Here is a 26,979-nt window from a genome sequence, read left to right on the forward strand (position 1 = left end):
GTGAGTTTTCTGCTGAGCATAGTGTTCTGCATGATTCTTCAGAGTGGTGTTGTAATGTTTCAGATGGATATTGACATCTGTTAAGGGCAGGAATGTCTTGGAAGGCTGATTAGTACCGGTTTCTTTCTGATGTTCTTCAAGATGTATTTCCTAGAAGAAGCATATAGTAACTTTCTCCTTATTCTGCTGTCTGTGTGTGTGTGTCTGTGTGTGTGGGGGGGGGCGTTGACGGGTGACTTAGGATGGTAAAGGGGGGCTAGGATGATCAGGCCACACCAAGAGTATGAGAGCTGGTATTGGATTTTGAGGGATGCAGAGAGGTCCAGTGTGTTACCTTTGGATTGTGTTGGGTTGATGATGTGGTGTTTTATTCCCATGGTGTTGAATGTTGAGGACTTCCTTCATTGTTTAAGTGCTAGTCACTAGGCAGATGGAAGTCTCCGAGGGAGGTGGGTGGGGGTGTAGGAAGGAGGCATAGGTGAAGAGGTCTGATATTTCTTCTATTTGAGTCCTTGCGGATTCTGGGTGGTCTGTAGATGAGATGAAAGGACATTCATCTGTTACATGTGGAGTGCAAGGATTACTTTATAGTCATTTTCTGTTCTTTACTGTTTTGCAGCTCCTAACACTCCACCCTGAATTTACGTTACTGATATTTGTATTTTCTTTGCCGTTTTCACTGTTCTAGTTGTATTCTACTCCATCGGGAGCTCAAATTTCAGCTTTTGTTTTGTTCCCTCAGGAGCGAACATTCCCTTTTTTTCTCATCGTCTAGAGCTCATGTTTTGCTTAGGTGCTTGCTTCCTTTACCCCAGTGTTCATGTTTTTTTTTTTAAACTCTTTTTATTATAATTAGCAAGAAGGTACATTTCTTTCAGATAACAATCTCATATCCTCAAGAATTCCAGCAATTCACATTCCCAGTACATCATTAAAACAGTATACAGTACACCACAATAACTTCCAAAAAGTCGCCCATCCCACGCCTCCTCCCTCCTAAAAATCTTCATCTGAGCTCTCATCCACCAGAGTTCTCGGCGCTTCACATATATTTCCCCTGAACTCATTCCAAGCCCCCCAGATCTTTTTCCATTTCCCGGGGCAGCCTCGGTTAACAAATACCGTCCGGTCAGCTATCATTGCCAGATCCATGTCCGTGGACCATGCGGTCAAATTTGGCACCCCCGCCGCCCCCCACTTTTGTGCAATGTTACGCTTTGCTACCATTAATTCAAGGAGGGCCCAATCCTGCATATGGTGGTTAAGGTCATTTGACTCCCAGATATTCAACAGACATCTTTTGGGCTCCGGTAAAAGTGACACCTCCCCCCACCTACGATATTGTTCTCATTATTTGAACCCAGTAGTCTATTATCTTTGGGCATTGCCATATGGTATGGTAGAAAGTTCCCTCCTCCCCACATAGCCTTAAACAATCAGTGTTCATGTTTTTGTTGTGTTCTTTTCAAAACACCCTTCCATGGCTTTGTTTTCTCCTATGGAGCTCGCATGGATTTTTTTCTGCTCTTTGTGGCTCATGGCTTGGTAACTGTACTGGACTGAACGTAAAACGCAACCTCATTAATTGTTTTAACACCCACTCCATATTGGACCTAGATGTTGTATTGAGTAAGTCTGTAGCACCCAAGAAGGATTTGGCATGGTGGTAAAGGTCTAAGCTGAAGAATTCTGTTTTTAAAATGTGGGGCTAAATGGCTACAAAAGTTTCAAAATATGTCAACAAAGTCTTCTATTTACCATCCAGTTGAGTACTAGAGGGTCTGACATGATGCAACTGGACGGTATTCCTCTTCACCCAGCGAATAATGCAGGCACCTGCAAATAAAAAGTGATTATTGGGGGTTTTCCCTATATCATTGTGGACAGTATATTGTGCTTCATCAACTCTCACATTGCATGTTTTGTTCTGCTTCTCCCATCCCCTGGAAAACTGAAATTTGTAATATTGTTCTCTTCTCTCACTCCAAGGATTCACTTCTGTTGTTTTCTTTATCGCTGCAGGTGTGTGGTGCTTACTGACCCCTTGAAAGACTCGTCCCGGTCACAGGAGTCTTGGGGTGCCTTCCTTACTAAGCTGCGGACTCTCCTGCTCATGTCATTTACCAAAAATCTTGGCAAATTTGAGGATGATATGAGAACCCTGCGAGAGAAGAGAACGGAGCCAGGCTGGAGCTTCTGTGATTACTTCATGGTGCAGGTACTTGGCCCGGCTCTCTTAGACCACAGTTATTCTTTCTCTGCTTCGTAACACCTCACCTAATGTCGCCTGTTGACGGTTTATCTTCTGCTCCTCTAGGATTCAGTGTTACTATTTTTATAGATCTAAATAGAGAGCTAAGATCTTTGGTAAGTCAAGTGGAATTGTGTGATTTGAGGGACTTGTGCGCTCTGTAGTTTAGAAACCGTCCAGCAGCAGTGTTCAGGGATCTGTTGTGAGATAGCAGATACTCTTTTCACAGAATTCTGTGTATGCCTGTCCATGAGAGACTAGAGAAAGTTTTTGACCTTTTTTTCTTTTTAGACATAGGGTTTGATGACAGTGTGCAGTCCAGCTGCTAATGACATTTTGACTTGATCACCATGCCTACTGCCGCTTCTTGAAATGAGTTTTATTTGAAGGTGCAACTTGTGAGTGTAACCACTTGCATGTTGAAGCTCAAGTCACTCCTACAGTACGCAAGGAGGTCTCTGCTGACGTGTAGAGAGCGGTAACGCTGAAAAAGGGCGAGCTCTCAGCTGGCCCGTGGCCGGAGTACAGCAGAAATATCTTAGTCTTAGGTCTCACACCTGATGGTGTTGAGACAGGTCTCGTGGAGCACGGCGGAGTAGAAAGTGTTGCAGGAGGGTCTGACCTGCCACCTTTGACACTTTTACATGAAAACAAATATCTTCTTTAGGGAAAAATAAAATCCATTTATTTCCCACATTCACATTGAGAATATTTGTCTAGATTAGGTACATAAATTGTCATTTGACTTGAAATATCTGCAGTTTATTTTCATATCCTGCCCGCCCATCTAACACACATCACTCAGTACAAATAGTGGTATACACTGAATTTCAAACCAGGGGATTGTTTGAAATCCCTTGAATCCATTGGTTGTCCACATATATAGTTTGTTATGTGTATGGGTATTTGTATAGCGCACAGCTCACCCAGGAGTGTGTCCTGGCGCTGAGGATATGCAATTTTTTTTAACATATAGCATTTTTGACACAAACCAAAGCTCACCCATGCCTGTCTAATTAAATCATTCTCAAGCTGTAAATGCTGCTTATTTGATGACTTCATCCTGTCTACGTTCTTCGAGTGCGAACTGGCACAGTTTACAGTCCACTCTTCTCCATCAACCCCTTCCACCTGCAAAAGCTTCTCGACTTGATGTCTGAGTTCCTGCGCCTCTCACGTCCACCAAACTCTACTGAATATTGGAAGGTCGGTGGTGGTGTAGAATTCAGACACATATTCAACTATTAGGATAATAGTTTTCAGCCACAGCAGCGATAATTATGACATCTGAAAAATACTGAAAGCGTTGAAAAGCAGGCTTTGTAGGAAGTCAGTAAAAAGGTATATGTGTTGGATGTCCTTTTGCTCATCCTCCCTTATGTTTCGAAGAATAGCATAGTTACAGTTGTGCCCAATATTTCCAAGTTTTTTTTCTAGTGACCGTTCTAGTATGTCTTTAGCGTAAAGTTGTTCTTTCCTTGCTTTTTAATGCTGCATAGACCTCATTGAAAAAAGAAATTGGGTCAAACACATTCCTCATTTGACGTTTCTCCTTCAAATCACAGTTACAGTGCTTATCAGTCAGCACACATTTCTGCAGACCACCATGAACATTAGAATATACACAATAATATAACCTATTAAACCACAATAGACAAGAATTATAAACCAAAGTGAGAACTGTGAATACTTTCCATAAGACAATAGGGGCAATTTGTATTTTCAGTTCTTTAATTAAACACACTTTGTGGCTTCACTTAGGAAGACTAGACTGCACCGTGTCAAGTTTGTCTCCAGAGGCGGAGCACACTTCTCTCTTCCATGCTACCATCCTCTTCCCCTCATGCTCTTAATTTGCCCCTTTCACCTCTCCAGAAAGAACTATGCTTACATGAGGAGCATAATGTTTTAACATATTGAGAAGCTGATACAGGCACTATGAGGAAACGCGGTTTATCATATGATGTGTTGTGCGACCTCACCATGTAATAAAAATCTTTCTTGGGTCCAGTCTGGTTTGCTTGCAAGACTGTAGCTAAAACCTAGGTAGCTTTGGCTCAAAGAAGTCAAGCTTTGTGAAAATAACAAGAGTAAAGCATTTGGAAGTACCAAAACAGGTCAACAGGAAGGAAACACAATACAAAGAAAATCCAACACCAATTAATAAAAAAAGATGTTATTTTTATCAATTTGTAGACACCGTAGGGTTCCAGAGTTGTAAAGTATTAAGCAAATTGTAAATCACTGCTGTTCTCGCCAATCTCAAACAAGCATTGCAAATACCGCTATTACTTTAAAAACTTCTGAAAAGCTGTGTTTAGCTACTCTAGCCTTCTTTGGCCGACCAACGCCAGCTGGGAGCAAGTCACCCCAAAAGGGCTTAGCAAGACAACCTTACGCCAAGGCAGTCTCCAGTCCATTTTCAGGCGTTGTGGGCGAACCATCATAGATGTGAAAGGAGTGGTCCTGATACAAGGGTTACAGGATGCTGATCTGGTTGATTGAGATCTTCTTGGGGCTACCCCTCAGTCCGCAAACACAGTGGGGCCACAGAGGTCGATGTCCCTCAAAGTCCAGCCAGAAAACTGTTGGCACTGGCTGATTGGTCTCCGATTACAAGTAATCCAGCAGTTCCCTTTAGCAGAGGCTAGTGTTAGTCTTGGGAAACCAAACTGTGCTCCGGCAACTCTCCTGGGTCCAGCAGACTCGGTGCAACTTTTGAGTGTCGAGACTTGATCTCCCACACTTTACTAAAGTTGGTTCTGCCAATTGAAGCAGTCTTATTCAGAAGTTAGCACTGCTGAGTTGTCAACGTGCAACCCTGTATTTGCCATTGGGGGTACTAACCTTTCTAGAGTAAAAAACAACAATGTGGGTTTTTTACTGTTGGGACATATAAAAAAAAAATACTATTTTTTGACTTGCGGCACCCTGTCTTGGAGCTCGACAGGTCTACCTAGGGATGGCTTACATATATATTAAAAAGATTTGAACTTTGTTTTTAGTTACGATGGTTAATATGAATTAGAAGTTTAGAACTGCTCTGCCAGGCTGCAGTGGCAGGCTGGGAGACATTTTTAGGTCTCGCTGGCAAAAGCGCGAAGCGCGTTCTCGCTGCGAGAACCATAGTCTTCGGCTCAGCCGACAACGAGTGGAGACAAGAGATGGCCACGCGCAGCCTTGTACAATGGTATTTGGTCGCGCGCGTGAGCTTCTACCGTAGACAGTATGGCAGAACAGATCACAACGCACACCTCGTGAACAGTTCACATGACTTTGTTCGCCTTTAGGTTTCGGTTTCGTTTTTTGTACTCGTGCGTGGTGAGGCGCCCTCGGGGGAGAAGGAGGCCGTTGTTTTTGGTTTGCAAACAGTCGCAGAATCGAAAGCACAGACTTTTAGTGAGTGTTTTTTTTAATTTATTTTTTAAATCGATTGTTATGACTATGCTTTTGTCCCTGCCTGTTCAGCTTCATTACAATAGCAATCGCGAAAGCGATCACTTTCAGTGCTGCTTTTTCTTGTTTATTTAGTCGCACTCATGGTAGCTCAATAAGTGCCGCAGCCCATGGGGGACGCTTTAACTTACTGGCCCTAGATACCCCTGATACCATATACTAGGAACGTATGTGTGAGGTAAGCTATGTCGATTGGATATAAGCAAATTAAACCAACTTTTAAGGGCCAGAACAATGGCACTGCGCTATCTTCAGCAGACCTCAGTGCACTATGAGTCATTACACAAGTACCGAATAGTCAAAAGGTGGTAGTGAACCTGCAGAAACCCTCACTGGTTCTTGCTCTAAGGGTGTCCGGTCCCCCGAGATGGGAGCAGCTCTCTTAAAAAAGGTGGATAGCTCAAGAGTTTGACATATATTATTTTTTTCTTGGAGCTGTGGTTCTTAACCTGTGTTCCAAGGACACTTGAGGGGTCAATGAGGCCTACTCAGGGGGTTCGCAAGTGTTACCAAATTAAATCATTTAAAAATGAATACAATATATACAAATAAAGAAGCTACATTGAAAATGTGAAAACATTTTCTATATTTGATTATGAATTAAAAACAATATTTCAATATTTGAGTAATTGTTTGGTGTATATTTGTTTTTGCATTTTTGTGTATTGTTTTGCAGCTCAAATCATAGAAATTGTTTGGGCTGGAGGTCCGCAGCTTCCATTAATGACTTATTAGGGGTCGCTGAATTGCAGTAATTAATAAGTAGGGGTCCACAGAAGTCAAAAGGTGAGGAACCGCAGATGTAGAGTATAAAATCTACAGTAACACCAAACCCACATCACGCCACCTCTATGCCCTTGCAATTAGTTCTACTTCCCTCATCTGATAATGTCTTTTAGACTCTTAGGCTACTCCTATCTTTGTGATGGATCATCTACTGCTTTTCTTCCAAATGCCGCTGTGTGACGGTGTTGTCTCCATGTTGTGCAGGAGGAGCTGGCGTTTGTGTTTGAGATGCTGCAGCAGTTTGAAGATGCCCTGGTGCAGTACGACGAGCTGGATGCCCTCTTCTCTCAGTATGTGCTCAACTTCGGTGCTGGAGGTAGGTTTAGAATTTCTAAGTTGTTCATTAAATTTCCTTGGGTTAAAGTTCATAAATGTATATCTATCAGACCATGTAAAGCATGTTGTAAAGCATTTCATCCTGCTTTGCTCTATAACACAGCATGGTGATCCATGGGTATCAGGTGTGTACCCTTATCTGCCAACTAATCTGGAGCACTGAAACATCTTTGTGATTGCCTGTATATTGGTACCCTGCGGCTAGCATGTGCCTATGTACAAAATGTGTGAAAGGAGGTCTGCAAGCCAGAACTATGCACTACATTATGGAATGAGTTATGGCGTGCACTATGCACCTCATATCTTGGATTGAGCTGTATGCCGAGCCCCACGAGGCCTAGCCATAGAGCCGTGGACATGAATATTGCTGCGCTGGTAGGATCAGAGGTACATTGCTGCACTGCAGTCCTATTTCTTACCGCAAGCTTTGCTGTGTAGATTCCCATTTAACATCTTCCTTTTAAGCACCTTTTAAGTTTTTGTTGCATATGGTAAAGATCTGGAGGTGAAATTTAATTTAATTATTTCAATAAAAAACTTTATGGCTTTATATAAAAAAAGGTTATTTTGAAAGAAATAAAACATAAAAATACTACCATGATGCTGCCACTCTTTTGTGAATCCTTATTCTAAAAATGAAAAAGAAAAGGGAAAAACTGGTCGTTAGCACGGAACTTCAAATCCAATCTTTTTATTGGAAATTAAACACAAAAATCATGAATTGCATCCTGCAGTGCGATCTCGCAATGAGTGACGTTTCTTGAATCAGTGATGGATCTTTGCCTATCCTCATTGTTTATTAATACATATAAAATAACCTGGTTCAGGGTAAATAGTATTTAAATGTGCAATGAAGGTTTATATTATAAAAGGAAATAGAGAAAGGAGACACGAGAAAAAAGGTGACTTCCTGAAATCAGACGTGAGGAAATTTAGAGAGTGAGTGAGCACACAATCTGATATTGGATGAAGTTGTAGAGTGTGGTTTAGATGAAGATTTGGTTGCTGAGTCTGCTGTTCCTAAAGTGTCTGAAAGTGAGATGTGCACGGTCATAGTTTTGTCTGGGGAGGTTTAACTTTTTTCATATTTATATTTGGTTTGCCCTATAATTTTCACTGTGAATTTGGATTCAATGTTGTATTGTGTAGAGAGTTGTCCGCTTCTAATAAGGCAAACTCATGCCCTCCAGTAAATGCTTTTGGATTAATTCCATTCATCAGGAATAGTTTGGATACCTTGTTAATAGTGGATCCAATAAAAGGAAGTCATTATCTGTAATCGTGTTTGACAGACATTTAGTCTAGGGCCACGTTTATGGGAATTAGGGTAATTTTGGAATGGAATATCTTGTATAGAGTTTTCTCTATTTCAGACCAAATGGATGCAAAGCTCTTGCATTGAAAAGTCTTGTGTTCTAAGGCGCCAGTTGTCTCAGAGCAGTTCCAGCGTTTATCAGTATCTAAAAGGCCGGTTTTAAATGGTTTATTTGGGGTCCAGTAGGCTCTGTATAGGATTGATTGAGTTTTCCCCATATAATATCCCATGGTGGTTGAATGTTCGCTTTGCCAAATACTGAGTTGTAGAGGGTGTTGCAATTTGACATACGTCATGAATATTAATGAAGTAGATCACAAATTGCAACCAACTACGATTCGCTGCCTTCACTGAAGTGGTGGACTGCTGGAGTCAAAGGACCACTGTATCTCATTGCTTTTAAATGAAGCAGTTTTTTTTTTACATTTTTTAAATGCAGCCAGTTTTCCTCATCCTTTGGGACTCCTTCTGTTTGCGAATGGTTACCTCTACTTTTGTGTAAACAGCATAATATGAATGCTTGTGGTCGAATTTTGAAAACTTTAAGACCTACCGTTCCGAATCGCTATTTAGAAGTGACAACCTAAACACTGCCTTCTAAATACCGATTTGGTTTGTAGTTATAAACCCAAATTGTGGCCGCCGAGTGGAGGGAGACCACATCTCCCAGGCTCCTCAGCTCCCCAGCACCGGAAGTGACTCTGCCTGGTTGGCGCCCGGAGGCGCTTTAAAATCACTGCAGCCCCGGTGAGCGGGCGGTGCAGTAACATTGACTGGGGGCATTTCATTTCGTTTTTCGTTTTTCTTACCTGGCGCTTTACTTTGGACCTTGGACCTCCAATCCTCCGGTGCCTGTGTAGCCCTGCTGTGTCCCCCTCCCGCCGCCGCAGCTTACTACCCTGTGGCCGCCGAGTGGAGGGAGACCACATCTCCCAGGCTCCTCAGCTACCCAGTACCGGAAGTGACTCTGCCTGGTTGGCGCCCGGAGGCGCTTTAAAATCACTGCAGCCCCCGCGTCGCGGGACCGCATACAGGCATCGCCGGGCTAAGCCCGGGCAAAGGGCGGGCCGTCTGTGGCCGTCCGGGGCTGGCCGAGGCTGGGCTGGGCCCCCCCTTTTCACTCTATAGCTTATGGTCCGTAAATTTTTCTAATTAATTTTATTATTCTATTGTTCAATCTTTATTCCATTTGTGCAATCAGTGTAATTTATATTTAGTGTGTTAATATAGTGCACTTTGTTCGTGCACTATCCTTTTTAACTTTTAAACTCATTGGGTCAACTGCTCAGTAAACATGGTGAGAAACGTTAAGGATAAAAATGTTGTTAACCCTCCTTTACCTACTCTGACAGCAATAGATCGAATGCTGCAGCAGACAAATGGGGTGGTTGCTTCAGCTATTGAAAGTACTGAAAGACGTTTATCCCTGCCATCCGGTTCTCTCCCCCCTTTAGCCAACTCATACATGACTATGATGACTATTAATTCCCAGGACTCCTTATTAGCTCCCTCATTTGCAGCTTTGCCTAGAAGGACTAGTATAACCCCAATAATAGTGAGGTCTTGCAGGGATTCCACGGATGTTAATGATTTATTACCGTTAACCGCAAGGTTATCCATGACTACCTCCCTATCTCCTAGCAATGAGATTGGTGATTCCACTCCCCCACATGAGGACGCCCCAGATAATGAGGATGCCCCAGATAATGAGGGTCAAGACGCTTTGGGAAGCCCAATCCCTATTGTAAATATTAGTGATAGCCCCTGTATTAGAACCAGAGGGCAGAAGGCTAGATTTAAACAAAAACATATTGCCAGAGAAAGGCAATCTAGCAAGTTAAATAAAAATAACAAAAGGAATGCTAAACCTAAAAGAACTAAAAGTATAGAACATTTAAATAGGAGTATAGGGAGTGAGATGAATGACCACCCAGCGACAACCTCTCCTCATACTACTAATAGGGACTTAAATGATGAATCGTTCTGGGAGAGAATGGAGACTTTATTAATGACCCTCCTTGAGCCTATAACCCTAAAAGTTAAGAACATAGAATCTAGGCTATCTAATATTGAGGGTAAACTTGATAAACAATTGACCCTAATTGAGGATAAATCTTTACCTCAACCTAATGCATCATGTTCTAAGACTGGCCCTTTGGCTTCTGCTAAAGTGCCTGTTCCAGTTAAAACATTAGCCAAAACAACAGTTAAAACACCAGCTCCAGTTAAAGCATTAGCAAAGTCTAAACATCTGACTTCAAAGCCTATTGATCGGCTTGCCCAAGGTACAAGGGGGGACACTTTAACTCAGGATAAGGGGTCTGTTGATTCACTCACGGTAACCCCGAATGCGTCCTCGTTTGTACCACCATTACAAAATAGAACTGTAGGGCCTCAACATGGGGAAGGAGAAACACCGAATCTCTTTAATTTAAATCTTCCCCCAGAAGCTACACCCTACACTGTGGTTTTAATAAATGTACCCCCAATTCCTCTTAACACCACTGAAAATTGGTCAACCCTGAGAAATAAATCCCTCTATTCTTTGTCATCTAGGGTAGGACTAAAAAGTCATCTTTTCTCAGAGTTTAAAATGGCCAGACGAGCTAGGTGGGTGGGTACTTCCCCCAAAACATTGAGGGGTGATTGTGTAGTTCTATCTTTTCGATCCACCGAATTGGTCCATACAATACTGGAAAGAGCTGCCATGGGGTCTTATGATTCACATTCTGTTAACATCGTTCCCCTTGGTTACTTTTACCCTCCTCTTCCACCTATTAGGCGAATACCTCATGATCGTTACCATACCTTGAACTGTGAACAACCGTGGGTCAGAAGATATGGGATTCCTACCTTTAACTATTATGACACTCTTAGTGGGCTGGAAAATATCGACTGACTGCGATCTATCTTAACAACTCCCACAGTGTCAGTTTTAAATGAGGTAACATCTTCTGAGTATTGCATGGTAGAATACGCAGATGAATTTGGGGGGAAATACTTACCAGCTATGTTAACCACGTGTGATGTTGTGGACCCTGGTGGGGATGATTTGGCAGCAGAAGATGACTTGGTGCGGGGGGGCAATCAGGTGGCCCCTCCTTCGTATGTCAACTCCACCTTGATATCTCCTGCAGCCCAGCCTTTTCCATCAAAGAGCTTAACGGAGTTTAACATTTCTTCCTGGAACATAGCCGGAATTAGATCCAAAGTTGATCATTCTATTTTCATGGATTTTGTTCAATCTCAGGACTTGCTTTGCTTCCAAGAAACATGGAGTGTTGAACCGGTGCATTTGATAGGTTACAGAACTTTCTGTACTCCTGCTGTAGCTGTTCCCCATGGGAGGCCGAAAGGTGGTCTGAGTGTCTATCTCTCAAATAGATTGGCCCTTGCGAACATTACTGAACCTGTCAAAGACACCTATTTTCAAATGTTGGTTCTCCATCAGACCAGAGACATCCCAATTGTCATTGTAAATATATACAATAATATTCCTTGTGAGGATGTCACAAATGTTCTAAGGAAATTGACTAAAGGGCTGTCTACCCAGGGGAAACTTTTTAATCACAAATTGATGATGATTATACTGGGCGATTTTAACTGCAAATTGTGCGAAGTGACTAAGGACAATAGGTGCGGTGTAGCACAAGATGATGGTGTGGGACGTTTCCATTTTAGTCATAATCTCTTAGGGGAACAATTCAATACTTTGCTAGCCAATTTTGATTTAGGATTTGAAAACGAAATGTGTCACTCTGTCCCCATATTAGCCCCAACATTCAATGGTAGAGGTCGCTCTTCAACTATAGACTATATCACAATTTCCAATTCATATGAGAATAGAATACATTCCTTTAATGTTCATGATATGGCATTGAGTGACCATTTTCCACTTTGTGTGTCTGTCCTGTTGCCTACCCCAGCACTACTGTCTAGTGCTGGTATCGGTAACAGCTTAGTCGCCGATTTGGCAATTGGTAAAACCAATGGTTATACCTTGAAATGGGCTACGATAAATGAGGCAGAGACAATTAAAAAGGTGGTTGGAAAATGTTTTTCAGAAATAGCTACATGTTTAGAGACAGACCTACCACCTGAAATTTATCTTGCATCCTTTTTGGGTCTCGCTGGCAAAATGCATCCGCAAGGATGCATGTGTCCAGCTGGAGACCTATAGCGATCAGTCTGGGGGGAAGGAGGACAAGAGGGTGCACAAGCTTTTTCAGGCTGGATTCGTGTGCGCGAACGCGCACGTTCCGTCCTGCGCCGCCCTCCCATACTCCCAGCCTAACGCGCATGCATGCACACAGACAGACACACACACACGCGCGCGCACACGCACTTACACAGACACGCAGGCACCCAGACAGGCAACCCCCTCCTCCTCCCCCACAGTCACACACAGACTCCAAGACGCACGCACGCTCACACACATACACAGCCCGCCGCCGCGCGCGCGCACACACATGCCCCCCCCCCCCCCCGCCCTCGCAGGCCAGCCACAAAGCCCCACTCAGCGGCAGCAGGACTCTTCCTCCCTTCTTCGGCACCGGGGCGCAGGGTAGGCTCCTGCCTGCTCCGGTGCTGCAAACAATCGCGGCTCTTCCGTGGGAGGCGGGGTAGGCTCCCGCCCTCCTACTTCCTGTTTCCGGTTGTCCCGCCCGGCCTGCCTGACTTCCTGGTCGCAGGCCGGCGGCGTAGCGCGGTTGCGCTTCTGGGATGCCATGTAAGTTATGTGAATACAAAACATATTGCATTACAAATGCTATAGGTATCACATTTGCGAAAGTTATAACTATTGGCATTGTAAATGACAAAGCTATTAAATTTAGCTATTTAAAAAAAAAAACATAAATAAAAACTTTGCCATTTACAATACCAATAGCTCAAACTTTCCTAATGCGAGACCCATTCCATTGCAAATGCTTGTTAGCTATTTCAAATGAAATTAAAAATTCCTTGACTAGGCAATTGAAGAATCAGAAGGAGAGAGGCTGGTTTGATTCCAGATGCAATAGGGCTTATACAGCCCTAAAAAAGGCGCTCCATAAAATACCTAAATCTGCAGAGGACATCCGCAGATTCAGGAAAGACTATAAAATGGGCATTAGTGACAGGAAAAATACCCTGAGGTCAGAAGCCTGGGAGGTTCTCCACCAAGCTTCCGAAAAAAATGACAGCGCGAGCTTTTGGAAAACCGTGAGAACCCCTTTTCTTAATGATGAGGCGGGGCCAAAAATAGATATAGCAATACCTGAAACAGACTGGGTTACTCACTTCACAAGAGTATACGAGGGAGGTGTGCAAGAAGGCGAAGAACATATGGGATCTTTGACCCCTTTTCCTGACCACCCCCCGAGTAACGACCTTTTCTTTACTCTTGAGGAGGTCGAAAAGGCCCTGAGTAGAAGTAAGGGCGCTAAGGTGCCTGGCCCAGACGGGGTTCCCATAGACCTATTTAAAAGTATTCCATCCCTGTGGGTGCCCCTTCTGGTCCAGGTGCTTAATGCTAGTTGTGCCACTGACTTCCCCCCCACCTGGGTGGAATCGGTCATTGTACCGATTTATAAAAAAGGAAAGACAGGACCCAGCCTGCTATAGGCCCATTTCCTTACTGGATTCCTTTACTAACATAGCGGGTAGAGTCCTTCTGGACCGTCTTTTGGACTGGGCGGATGCAAATTCCGTCCTGTCCGATCTCCAGTATGGTTTTCGTTCCGGCCTGGGGACGGTAGAACAGGGACTGAATTTGATGATGCTGGTCGGGAAATACACGAGGGCTAAACAAGGTAACTTGTACCTGGCCTTCGTGGATCTCTCGGCCGCGTTTGATTGTGTGGTGCACTCTAAACTATGGATGATATTGGAAAAATTAGGGGTTGATCTAAATATTATTTATTATCTTAAACGTTTTTACAGTAATGCGTCGGCCCGCGTTCGCTATGGCCTTAAGGGAGAGTGCACAGACCAAATACCAATCAGGAGTGGGGTCAGACAGGGCTGTGGCTTGGCCCCTTTCCTTTTTAATTTGTACATAAATGGATTGGAAGATGCCTTGTGCAAAGACAGTTTGGATCCCCCATTTGTAGGTGGTCGCCCAATACCAGCACTTTTGTACGCTGACGATGCTGTGCTCATGTCACGTACTCAAGTGGGTTTACAGCGGGTGGTTGACAGCTTTTCCCGCTTCATGAATGAGTTAGGCCTGAAAGTCAACACTTCAAAGACTTTCACTATGTATTGTGGCAGACAAATTAAATCTAAGAGGCCAATTTTTATAGCGGGACAAAAGCTCGAATTCGCAAAACATTTTTCTTACTTGGGAATACTTTTTGCCCAAAACGAGACATGGTCTCAAGCTGTCTCTGCGAAAAAACTTGAGCTTACTAGATCAACCGCTGCTCTTAAAATCTTTTCTAGTAAACTAGGGACCAGACCCCCTGTAGAATTGATAAAAAAAATTACAAAGCCAAATGTGTAGCAGGTGCTACCTACGGTAGTGGGGTCTGGGGTTTTGCTAACTCATTACCTATTTAGGTTTCTGAAAATTCCTTCTTAAAATATATACTGGCACTCCCGAAAAGCTCCTCCAATTTTAACTGCCACTCTGAACTGGGCCTCTGTTACATTTCAGATCTGATTAAAGTAGAGCCAGTTCTGTTATGGCACAGACTCTGGACCCAAGAGGCAACACACTTAAACAGAGCTGTTCTAACAGACATTTTGAAATTGGAAGGTGCTATCAAAATACCCTGGGTGAAGTACGTTTTTAACTTTCTGAAAGATATTGGGAGAGAGGAATATTTCACGAACCCCTTGGATATTTCAGAAATCTCACGAAAAGATTTAAAAAAGGAGTGTTTAGCCCTCTTAGAATCTCACCGGTTTGCTGTGGAGACTTTAAAACCTTCTGTCCAGCAGCACCAATTGGTTTTAGCAACTTTTAAGACTCAGCCCTATTTAATTTATGTAAATAACAATTATGAGCGTTTTTTACTTTCACGCTTCAGATTCAATATCTTCCACAGATTGATTAGCTTTCCTACGATTAACAACTGGACGCACGATCTACCATGTTGTCCCTGTGATAATGTCTCTCCCCAGAGTACCATTCATGTATTTTTATTTTGTAAACTATATCATGAATTGAGGAAAATTGTTCTATTGCCATTCTTAAGAGTTCTAGGATTTCGTCATTGCCGTGCGGCGATGATTAGCATGCAAATGTTAGATAACCATGTATCTGTAGCGACAACAGCTTTGTACCTAAGGAATGTGATGATCATTAGGAAACGTATGATTTCATACCTGCACTTTACAAATGCTTTTACAACCAAAACTGCACTTTAAAAATGTAATTATCTTTTTGAATCCAATGAATTACTGTATTTTTATATATTCCTTTTTTTAACTTGTATACCTGTAATTTACTTGTACTTTTATGATTGCACACAACAATCGAATAAAGATATTTTGAATTGAACAAGTTACTGATTCACTATTTGTTTTTGTCACAAACCAAAAGATCTTTATTGCGGATGCACCCGTCCTGATTTTTCAAATCTGACCTTTTGTGACTGCAAAAAGCTATAGTACATCCGGCCCCTAGCCTTTTTGTCGAATTGATTCACTTTGATAAACTTTGCTATGCTTTGCTATGATTCAGATATTTCTTACTTTTTTTTCTTATCTTTACTCTGATTAATCTCTGCAAAGAGACCCATTGTGTACTGCTTTTGCAAAAGCTTGTAGAATAGCCAGACCCAAGCACCTGTTTGTAGACAGTTGCTGGACAGTCCTGGAATAGATGGACCGTGCTGTGCATTTCTATTGTTTCCCTTTTGAGCAGGCCTAGACCACGTTCCACTGTGGACAAAACTGGTACTGGTGCTGCTGCTCGGTGTCAGGCGGATCAAAGCACTCTTACCTGTGTTCTCACGATCTCTTACCTGTAAGGTGCTTTGATCGGTTTTGCAGAGACGCTATGGGCCAAACTCCCAGAAACCCTACCTTACAACCTGTGATCTTTCTTAGTACAGCAGGGTGATGGATAGAAATCAGGGAGAGAGGCCGGAATCTGACGCTATTATGTTCTTGTAGTCGACCTGCGAAGCAACAAGAAATTCCTTAGACTTAGTTCCTCCTTTGTTCTCTTTCCTACTTTTTTTAGCTCTCTTTTAAATAGTTCTACGTCAAGTTGTAAATTCCTACCTGCGATCTACTAGACTTGGCTTCGCGTCCTGGAAGTCGTCTTTTGGTGAAGTCTGCTTTGAAGAGATGCTGTTCTCTTAAGTCCGAAGGTGGTTGGACTGTCCGCCCCCGATCTTTAGACTGAATGTAAAATATTCTGCATTAAATAACAAAAGAAATAATTTGCACTTTCCCTTAGAATAGTTTTTACCTAAAAATCAAAGCTTCCTTTAAATCTACTCACTTAACAATCCCCTGTTGATGTTCTCACGACTTCTCTCTTTAGGAATAAAGAAATTGTACAAATTCTATACACCATGCCTACACAAGTTTTCTCTTAGTGCTTAATCAAAATCAACATTATGGCTTCCAAACATATTATCCTTTAACAACGTTGAATTTTATTCTCAGGAAATAAGTCTCAAAAAATATCCATGTCGAAATTTTCTTTCTTCAGTTAAAATGTCCAACAAGTGTTCTTTTGCTAGCGTTGGGCGCCTTTTCTTATTTTCTCAAAAAAAAGAATAATTGCTACTTAGCTTTTCTTCTTGTCAAAGGAAGAATTACTGCAAGACGATTTCCAGATGAATCACTGAAGTCTTAGGCCTGAATTCCGGTTCGTGGGTTTCTGCTGGAGAAGTCTTCAAGCGCGATGTTCCTCCGAGGCTGAAGCTGGAAGACTAAGCACCTTCTGGACTCCTGGATGTGACTTTTATAGCCCTGCCACACCCCAGGATATTCTAGAAGATGCGCGCATGACTTTTGCCCTTACGCAGTGTTGCACAGCACACAGCGTGAGAGCTTTCCTCATGAACACGTGCAGAATTTAAAAGTGCATCTTTTTTTCTTTTTGCCGTTTTTTGCCTATTTCGACCTTTTTATGCCCAGAACATAGCTCGCAGTTATCATATGCAAAGATCAGTCACTGGCACAAATACTTAGATATAAAACCTGCACCTTCTCAGACATTGACATGATTTAGAAACAACAAGCATGCTATATAAGCTCAACTACATTTACATTTACATTTACCAAACATATTTACAAAATAACTAAATACATGAATAACTGGAGTGCTGGGTGCACGGGACAGGGGTGGGTTTCAATAAAGAAGAAAGTCTTGAATTATACCTTTTTAAAGGTGTACCTCAGGATTATACATTTAAGAAGGGAACAGTGTCTGGGAAATCATGACACTCGGCCTCTCACTCCTTGGAACGGTCACAGGACGTGTGCTGATCATCTCTTTGCTTCATTATTAGACATCAGTTTTGCTTTATCCCCCCTTATCATATGTAAAGGTGTCCCACCTGTCTTGTTTAGGGACGAGCTTGCAATCCGTTTCACTGCTTAGGAAGTTTAATGAAGATTCTGTGATGGAGAAATAAAATGATTTTTCCTCCTCATCTTCCATAACGGATATCTTGCTCAACATTATAATCAACCCACTTCTCCCAATGAAATTGAGAAATGTGAGTTGGAATAAAGCAATTGCAGTCTTTTCATAGTTGGCCAAAAACCGCCCCGTAGCGTACTGATGACGCATTCTGAGAGTCTGGAGTCTGTGTCTTTATGCTGGGTTACATGACTATTTTACATCGTGTCATTTGTTTTTTCCTTTTTAGAATAGGGTTCTGCAAAAAAGATAAAGTTCGCAACCACAACTACGCCACTTATTAAATGTAGTAAAAATTGGCTGTTTACTCTCCAAGCCTGTGATTCATTGCCCTTCACGTCTCCTGTACAAAGAAGGGAAAATTGCAATTCTTAATTTCAACAAATGTTTGTTATAGAATTAAGTTTTCATTATGTTTTTTGCTTGACGCATTTTCGACTCCTTTTATTTTTTATAGCTACTTTTACATCCTTCAATTTCTTTTTTTAAGTATTGACATATAGGTTTTTTTTACATTTCAAATTAGTTTCTACATTAGTCTCTTTTCTGAGGTGTAGTGGGGATACAATAGCACTCGTTAAAAGAAGGCTCAGTAAAAAAGGAGTTGTAGCACCTTCCTTCCATGTGGCCCGGCACTGCTGATTGTGTTGATTCCTGCTGGGATAATTCCTGTGCCATCCTGTGGGTTCCTCAGGCTTGTTCATGTGTTGTGCTCTGCCACATGCATATAATGCTTATGTGGTTTACTCTTTTCCATTGGTGCAGGTCCTCAACTCACAAATGTGGCCTTTTCTGTTTGCTATACAGTTACGTCATCCATGAACTTGTTTTTTATTTTTTTATTTCCTAGATGGAGCTAACTGGCTGACATCCTTTTGCCAGGCGGTGCAGAGTTGGGACGGACTGATCCTGCGAAAGCCAATCGACATGGAGAAGCGGGAGCTGATCCAAAAGCGTGAAGCTAGCCTGCTGGACCTCCGCAGTTACCTTTTCTCACGACAGTGCACCCTCCTAATCTTCTTGCAAAGGCCCTGGGAGGTTTCTCAGCGAGCGCTGGAGCTTCTGCACAACTGTATACAGGAACTGAAACTGCTAGAGGTAAGAAGGCAACCAGCCTGCTGCTGCACTCTTGTGAGTAGAGTTACTCAGTAACCAGTTCAACCAATAATCAGCCACTCTGATGTCAGAGACCTAGTCAACAGTCACTCCCTCCTGAGGACAGAGACCTTGTCAACAGTCACTCCCTCCTGAGGACAGAGACCTTGTCAACAGTCACTCTCTCTTGTGGGCAGAGACCTAGTCAACAGTCAGACACTCTTGATGGCATAGACCTTGTCAACAATCAGGCTGTTTGAGGGCTAGTCAAATATCAGCCACTTTTTAGGGCAGAGGCCTTGTCAACAATCTGGCACCTTGAGGGCAGAGAACTTGTCAACAATCACACACTCTTTAGGGCAGAAACCTAGTCGGCAATCATACACTATTATGGTAGAGACCTTGTCAACAATCAGGCACTTTGAGGGTAGAGGCCTAGTAAACAATCGGACGCTCTAATGGGAGAGACCTAGTCAACAATCACACACTCTTGCGGTCCGAGACCTAGTCAATAGTCAGGCACTTTGAAACAGGAACCTAGGCAACAACTGGCCACACTGAAGGGAGAGACTTAGCCAACAGTTATTTTTTGCAATCCTCTTTAAAATGTAACTGTAATATGGTAATAAGGCGGTAGTTACCTGTTCACTATTTAACCATTTATTATTTCACATTTCACCAGTGACTAATCTAAAACCGCTTCCCATCAGAGAGATAACGCTGCATGTCCACCTCTGCACTGTGTGAGGGTCTTCGTCGTAGGATCTTTAAGCAGTGGCTGCTAGGTGTGTTCTAGCACATTGCTAAAGTCGTGCAGTATTTTTGGGGTTTTGGTGGCCACCGAGGAGATGTGGTGATCTGAGACACCTGGTTTCCGGCTGAGTCTCAGCTCCGCATCAATATATTGGAACTAAGCTATCTGTCTGGCATCAGAAAATGGGGGGAAGAAAGGAGAAAGCAGTAAAAAACAAGGCATAAGCAGGAGGAAGCGCTCTGAGATGGGGTGGTACGGGAGAGGAATAAGGTCCTGGGAGGAGGAAGGGGCTTGGCAGAAGGTGGGGAAAATGGGCTAGGCGGGAGGTGGAAAAATGGGCAAATGGGGAAAAAACAAGTAGAAGCAGTGAAAAACAAGGGAAAAGCAGGAGAAAGCACTCGGAAAACAGGGGGAAAGGAAGGAGAAAGCACACAGAATAACGGGGGAAAGGAAGGAGAAAAGTTGATCTCTAAAGGTGTGAAAACCACTGCTCGACATAGACTGTGTGCAAACGTTTTCATTTCTGAAGCAATGCAGAGAATGCCTCCAATATTGAAAGAAATTCTTACCAGGTGCAAGGGCGCACACATGCAACTTGATGGCCTTTCTCCTATAGTATTGTAATTTTAAAATATCAATGTGGATGATGAATGCGTCGATGCAATCAAATCACCTGGGTTAACTAGCGGTATCTTTTTGATTCAGAGACTACTTTGGGTTATGCAGCAGATAGAGATACACACTTGATAAACTGCCAAGAAGAGAAAGTAGTGTCAATGCTGAACTGTGGTTAGGAAATGCTTTTTCTTCAATGCTGCAAACAGAAAGAAATGCTTTAAATTCACATTCAGCGTCCAGTTTAATAGTGTCCAAGAGGCGGTTTCTTCCAACAGTTTTGAAATCAAGACACTCTTAATATTGTTGTAGCAACCCCAGAGCCTGTGCAGAAACAAGACTGTTCGAGTCATGTGGCCTGCTGAATTCACATCTTATGCATAGATAGCCGCCTAGTGTTGGGTCCGGATGATTGCACATTGTTGTCCTGGAAGAGTCTTCGAAGTATCACGAGATAGGTGGCTCCTCCCCTGGACTACAGTGTGCATGGGCATCCTCTCCATCCTCAGATTGTTTTTTTCTGCCATTGGGTTCGGATGTACTTTTCTTTACTCAAGTTCGGAAACTTTTCTACAAGGCCAAAAGGCTTTCAGACTTTATACTTTGTGCCTCTAAGGGGATCTTCCTAGTTTTGGTGATATATCTGGTATTAAGGAATGGAAAGTGCTGCAATTTGTGGCCAAGATCAATTCACAAACTTTCTCATAAACATAGTAGTGTCTCGTACACTTCCTAAGTTCATAACCAAGATTCTGTCTCACTGCAAGCCTGTCAGTTTTGCCTCTGGTGTTCTTCTGCGGCCCTTCATTTCAGTAGAAGAAATGCTTTATACATATGAGACTAGAAGTGGGTGGACCTTTTATAGAGGACTTAGGACCGGATTTAGATCTCGGAGGACTTGTTACTCTTTCACAATAGTGATGGGTATCCCGTCCGTCAAAATATATATATCCCATTATATGGAATGGAATTTATATTTCAGTGGACCGGATATCCGTCACCGTTGTGACGGAGTAACCAGTCTGCCGCGATCTCCATCAGGCCCTTAGACTGTCAGTGTCTTGTCAGATTGCCTTTTGCAAGCACACACAGGGTGGTTGTTTCCTTCAAAACTGAACAATTTCCAAATGGATGATAATCTGCCAGCATTGAAACCATTGGAAGTTACCAACGCTGGAGGTGTCGGGCTAATGAAAGTAACTTACGTGCTCAAAAGACCTTTCATGGTGGAGACGCCTCATTACGTTAAACCTGTGGTTTCATTTACACTTCAAATTAGTTTTTATGTAATAGTAAGCGCTTGTAAGACTTTACCTCTTTAAATGTGTTAAGGCCACAAAACAAAGCTGTTGATGTGGAATAAGGTAAAATGCCAGTATCCTCATGCAGTGACTAGATTCCAGGGTTATGCACACTGCACTAATCCATACCAAAGCAAACCTCTGGCAGGAACATTTTGTTAACACTGTTGATGTTGAAATAGTTCACTACTAACTGTAATTAGATAAGAACAGGTTTTCTGTACGGCTTGTATTGCTGATTGACTCTTTCCAAAATGTTGTATCTCTGTAAACATTTTGATTTAGAGCCTAGGAAAAATTATGTTATTTATTAAGCTGTAATTGGACCAGTGAGATTAAAAGAAAGTAAATTAGTTTATGATGCATGTTTGGGGTGAATTTTTATTACACAGTGATTAAAATTCCAAGCCCTATAATGCATAATGGAACAGAGTTAAAAATGAAAAATATCAGGACCGAAGACCTACAGTCATCGAATGTAAAAGTTCATTGTACACAACCATGGATTTAAAATAATACATTTTTATTAGCTCATTCGTGAACAAAATTAAATTGGCGCAATACAGAAGGCTCCCGCTAACAGAATCTGATCACAATGTGAAATACTCCAGTTATAAACCATTTCAACTGCCAACCATTCGTTTGTATTCCATTATAGGCAAACCAAAAACACTTCATATAATTTTATTTCATATTCTTTTAAACTGGTCGTAAATATCTAATTTGTAGATATTTCACACCAGGACAAATTCTGAGTATGAGCTTCAAGGTTTCTTTTCCTAGAGCACACAAGCGACAGGTCCTACCAGGTTTGTTGAACTTTGTCCAGCTGCTCATGTACTCTTCATGACAAAATTGTGTAAATAGTCTGCATTGTGGGTACATGATTCTACTGATTCTTCCAATGTTTCTTCTTAAAGTTTGTATATAGACCAGTTTTAACCCTGTACTGGATTGTGTGTGATCCTGCTTAGGTACCGCACTTGCTGTTACTCCATTGTGGTCTCTTGCTGCAGGACAGGATTGTTTGTGATCCTGCTTAGGTAACAGCACCTGTTCTTCCTCCGTTCTGCGTGCAGGTCTCTATTCCACCCGGAGCCCTGGACTGTTGGGTGTTCCTGAGCTGCTTGGAGGTTCTGCAGAGGATCGAAGGCTGCTGCGACAGGGCGCAGCTGGACTCCAACATTTCCCATATGGTGGGATTGTGGAGTTATGCCACAGAGAAGGTGGGTCTAGAACAAGAATATACTGCACTCGTCTCCGCCTCACCTTGCCTCCATCAGTTTCCTTTTCTTTCTACCTTAATTTCTCTGTTTGCCTATTTCTTGTTCTCCTGTCCTTCTTCCTCCATATATTGCCAGCCTTTGAAAGTGAAAAAGGGTTGGATTGGGTGTGAAAAATACGGCAATTACTTGCAGCCCCATCCGATTGTGTTTCAGTTGTATGCGTTTTAAAGACAAAAACAAAGATGAATGTAAAACTCTCTCTCAAAGGTTTGGATTCAAAAGACAATCTCACTCCCATTTTGAGATGGCCAGCCTGTTAACGTGACTTCTTTTCTCCTTCCCATCTTTCTCTGACCTTCTTTTTCCCTGCTTTTCTCATTTAGCATTTCTCAATTTCACAGCTCCCTTTTCTCGCTATTATTAATTGAACACATGTCTGCTGAGACACTTTGGCATTCGGAATATATAGTGGAAAGTAAGAATAGCCCTAAAAGGACAAAGAACGGAGAGGAAAGACCCAGTTGTTCAGTCACTATTCCAAATCAGCTAGCTGCCAAACAAAACTTAGAATAATGACCAGAAATGCAGTCTCACTCTTGTTTAAAAGCTATGAAGCTGGGGATGGCGCAAAGCTCCAGAGGCAGATTATTCCAGATCTCAGGCCGTGAAACCATGAGCCATCACCATTCAGCCCGTATCCCTTTCCTTTGGGCAACCTTCAAAAGGAGAGCCGCACTTTGTTAGAGCTCTGACTGGGCAATATAGGGGGCTATTACGCTGGCTAGGAAGACTGTTATCTCTTCCTCTTTTCCCTTCCCGCTTCCTCCACTCCCTTCTCTCACTCTCCAGTCCTTGTCTCTTTCCTTTCCCGTCTCTGATCTTATCCGCTTTCATTATCTATATTTCTTCATTCCCTGTGTTTCTCTGTTTCCCCTACAGACCCTCCTCTCCCCTATTCATCTGCTCCTTCCCCCTTCAGTGCAGTTATCTCCTTTCCCTGCCAATTTGTATTAATAGGTTTCCTTTCTTATCTTCTTTCCTCCCTTTGTATTTCTTTCCCTCATTTACTCCATTCTTGTGCTGTTAACCCTTAGTGGCTTATCAGCTGTAATTCTTCCTCCCTTTCTTCATCCCTTCTGCCCTTCCTATTGTCCACTCTCCAACTCTATTTCCCTTCTGACCACTTTACTTACATTCCATTCTCTCCTGGTTTGTCTGTCTCCTGTTTCTATTTCCTTACACGGCAGTACTCCCTTTCCACTGGCCTGTCAATTCCATTTCACTGAGTCACCTGTTGCATAGCATAAGTGGAAGGTTGTTGAAGCTAGAAACCATGATGGTGTGTTTGAAAAGGGACCTGAGTTTGGAGGTGCAGCAGCCTATTTCAGATCTTTGTGGGCTGGAATTCTTGCAAACATTTATCTGTGTCATTTTGATTTGTTAACACACACCACGTCTGCAATGTATTAAAAACTGTCTGACGAGGTTGTTTCCTTGGGTAGGGAGTTGACCTGCGTTTCTTCTCTTCTCAGTTGAAGTCCCTGGGCTACTTGTGTGGCCTGGCATCCGAAAATGGACCTAACTCAGAAGATCTTCAACGGACAGTGGATCTGCTAGCGGGTCTTGGAGAAGAACGGCCAGAGACTGGTGAGCTTGCGAGAGAGACCCCGTTATTCCTGTACAATCCTCACCACGATACTCCACGAAGTATCAGGCTTCCTTCTATTTAATACTTTCAGAATTAAAAGACAAAGTTAATTTGATGTTTGCACATCACTGTACTCCAGCACACACGTAATGTATGCCGGAACTAAAATACACATTTTTATATTTTCCTATTACAATTTAAATACATTTGTAAGATTAAACAAATTGTTATCGTTTCCAAACTAGCACTGTTGTTGCAGTGTCTAATATTTTGAGAAAAGGGACTATAATTCCATGATGTTTGCCTTCAATTGAAGAATGTTAACATGGCAGAGGAACAGAGAACACAGCCCTCACCCTGGAAAATAATGACATACTTGTAACAGGGGTGTCTGTACTAATACATTTCAGATATCAGTGGCTGTATTGGTGTAAGGATAAAGTTATTGCTGCTGTCTCGGGTGTAGAGTCCCTGCAGCAGCGCCTCCCACCCCTCCCTTATCCCTGATGTGTTCAAGTATGTGCTTACATTTGGGAAGGGTTTGTGTGTCTGTGCGGCTTTGTATTTATTTCTTTAAGCGTTTTGTATTTATACATATGTATAGTATGTGTGGGTGCATTATGTGAATGTATAGAAGTACGTATGATGGAAGGATCCTGTCCAACGAAGCCATAGACCTGACACGTGTCCCTTGCTAAGGTTTGGTGATCAGTCAAGTGTATGTCGGACAAGCTCCGGGTCCACGCTAACACGGCCTGTTGACTGATTCTCCTGCCCTTGGAGTGGCATGAGCATTGTACATCAATTTGCCATCAAGCTGCATCCCTAAAACAGGTTGGCAACGGATCGGCATGGCTCGGTCTGTGCCGTAGAATAGCCAGGTTTCTGTGCATCATCCTGCTTGCAGCATCTGCCCCACTTGTGGGTCCCACAGGCCATTCTGCAACCGAGGTGGATGTGCAACAAGCAGGACCTACGAACGGTACCAGCCGTCTAGCAAGATGAAGAACCAGCCTGCCCCACACATGTCCACATACACATCTAGTTTGGGTGCGGTGGTCTTTGCAGACCGTTTAAGCTGCTTGCTTTTTCTGGCTCCATTTATCAGACCTACAAGCTTCTTGCCCGACTCTCTTCTGAAGCGAATTTGGGAAAACAGCCCTAACCTGGAAGCGAGAATTAGGTTTGCGCCCCTGCCATGCAGCGTTGTGCGGAGTGCAGTTTTTGGAAGTAATTTGCTGGAACACCAACAAACAAGGCTCACTCCAATGACATGTCGTGGAGGTGCACAGCACAGTAGCAGCCGTTGTTTACATTCACTTTACCAAGGCGAATTTACAGAATCATAGAATCACTCAACAGCTCCTGTCAAAGAAAGCTGCCTTTAGCATTATTGCACTGTCGCCCGCGTTTATGCTGTTGGACCTGCACGACCCAGAGTTTGGAAATGGAATGAAATGCTTATTTTCGGATAGGTTTAGCCCTGAGTGATTTTGTTTATTTATTTATTTATTTATGTTATGCCATTTGTGCAGCGTGCTTTCTGGAAAGCGTGGTGCCTAGTGAGTTAACAGACAATACCTTCAAAATTACAGATCATTGACTGTGGTGCGAGTGAGAAGGAGCAGAATTTCAAAAAACTGCTGCTTTTTTTGGAGAATATGCAAGCGCTCTGAACTGACTCTCCATTTGTGGGGGTTAGTTGAGAGTTCCAGCATGTCCTCAACAGTTGGCGAGGAGGATTTAGTCATTCAGCTGATCTGAATTTGTTATCATCTTAATGAAAGCAATAAGCCATTTGTTGTATGTTCATTAAAATGAGTCCTAAGCATGTGAAAGTCCATCAAAGTTCCTAAAGAACCAGTCATATGAAAAAAGTTGAAAGGTTGTTATGGAGCCAGCCAATGGTAGCCCAGTTTCATCTCATGATACCCGGAGCCCTTTTAGGGTCAGGCAGCCTCATGCAACTGCCTGACCCTGTCCCAGTAACTGTGCTCGCCTCACCACCTGCAGCGGAGAATTGGCACGACGAGAGGCTTGGGCTTTTGGCCGTAGCAAAAAAGTGTCATCAGAACGGTACGCACCCGACCAGGAAGCAATGGGCGTGTCAGGTCAGAGAAGGTGTTGGCGCCCAGCAGTGGTACTGGAGAACAGGCTGCCCTAGTTTCATTGTGTCCATCTCTGCTGAGACAGACTCTGTCTGGCTGTGCTCAGGGTGAAGTCCTGAGTGTAGAGCAGTGAGTGGCACTTATATTCACCTACTGCACCATTCATTTGGCAGCAGGGTGCGAAAAGGTAATTTTTTTCTGTGGCTTGATTCTTAATCTGAATGGCACTGTGAATGTGCAGTGGACTATTGGGTTGAACCAAAGCAGCCAGTGCCTGAAAGGGGCTAACCCAAAGACCCTCTGTTTTATTTTGTGCGTTGATTACATGAAATGTATCAGAATACCTAAAGCTTGGTTGAGCCTGACCTAAAAGTACATGTGCAGGCAAAGGAATGAATACCCCGAGACGAAGAGCAAGCAGCTGAAGTCCCAAGAGTTGCATTTCAGCAAAGTCTCAAGGTAACGCAGCAGGCTTAAGAGAGATAATGAAACTTCCCTG

The 26,979-nt window shown here is 42.8% G+C and overlaps 1 protein-coding gene across 2 annotated transcripts in view; it reads left to right on the top strand.

Moving 5' to 3' along the window:
- TRAPPC10 (trafficking protein particle complex subunit 10) overlaps nucleotides 1–26,979 on the top strand; it is a 316,755-nt gene that overhangs the window by 142,088 nt on the left and 147,688 nt on the right. For both annotated transcript variants that reach the window (XR_013599693.1, XM_078656407.1), the window contains exons 5-9: nucleotides 2,023–2,218; nucleotides 6,698–6,809; nucleotides 18,584–18,831; nucleotides 22,578–22,724; nucleotides 24,257–24,371. Coding sequence is in view for 1 of the 2 variants with exons in the window: in XM_078656407.1 (XP_078512533.1) it covers nucleotides 2,023–2,218; nucleotides 6,698–6,809; nucleotides 18,584–18,831; nucleotides 22,578–22,724; nucleotides 24,257–24,371 (818 nt within the window). In the remaining variant the exon portion in view is untranslated. The remainder of the gene's footprint in view (nucleotides 1–2,022; nucleotides 2,219–6,697; nucleotides 6,810–18,583; nucleotides 18,832–22,577; nucleotides 22,725–24,256; nucleotides 24,372–26,979) is intronic.

This window comes from Lissotriton helveticus, chromosome 8 (genome assembly GCF_964261635.1).
Source record: "Lissotriton helveticus chromosome 8, aLisHel1.1, whole genome shotgun sequence".
Lineage (NCBI taxonomy): Eukaryota > Metazoa > Chordata > Amphibia > Caudata > Salamandridae > Lissotriton > Lissotriton helveticus.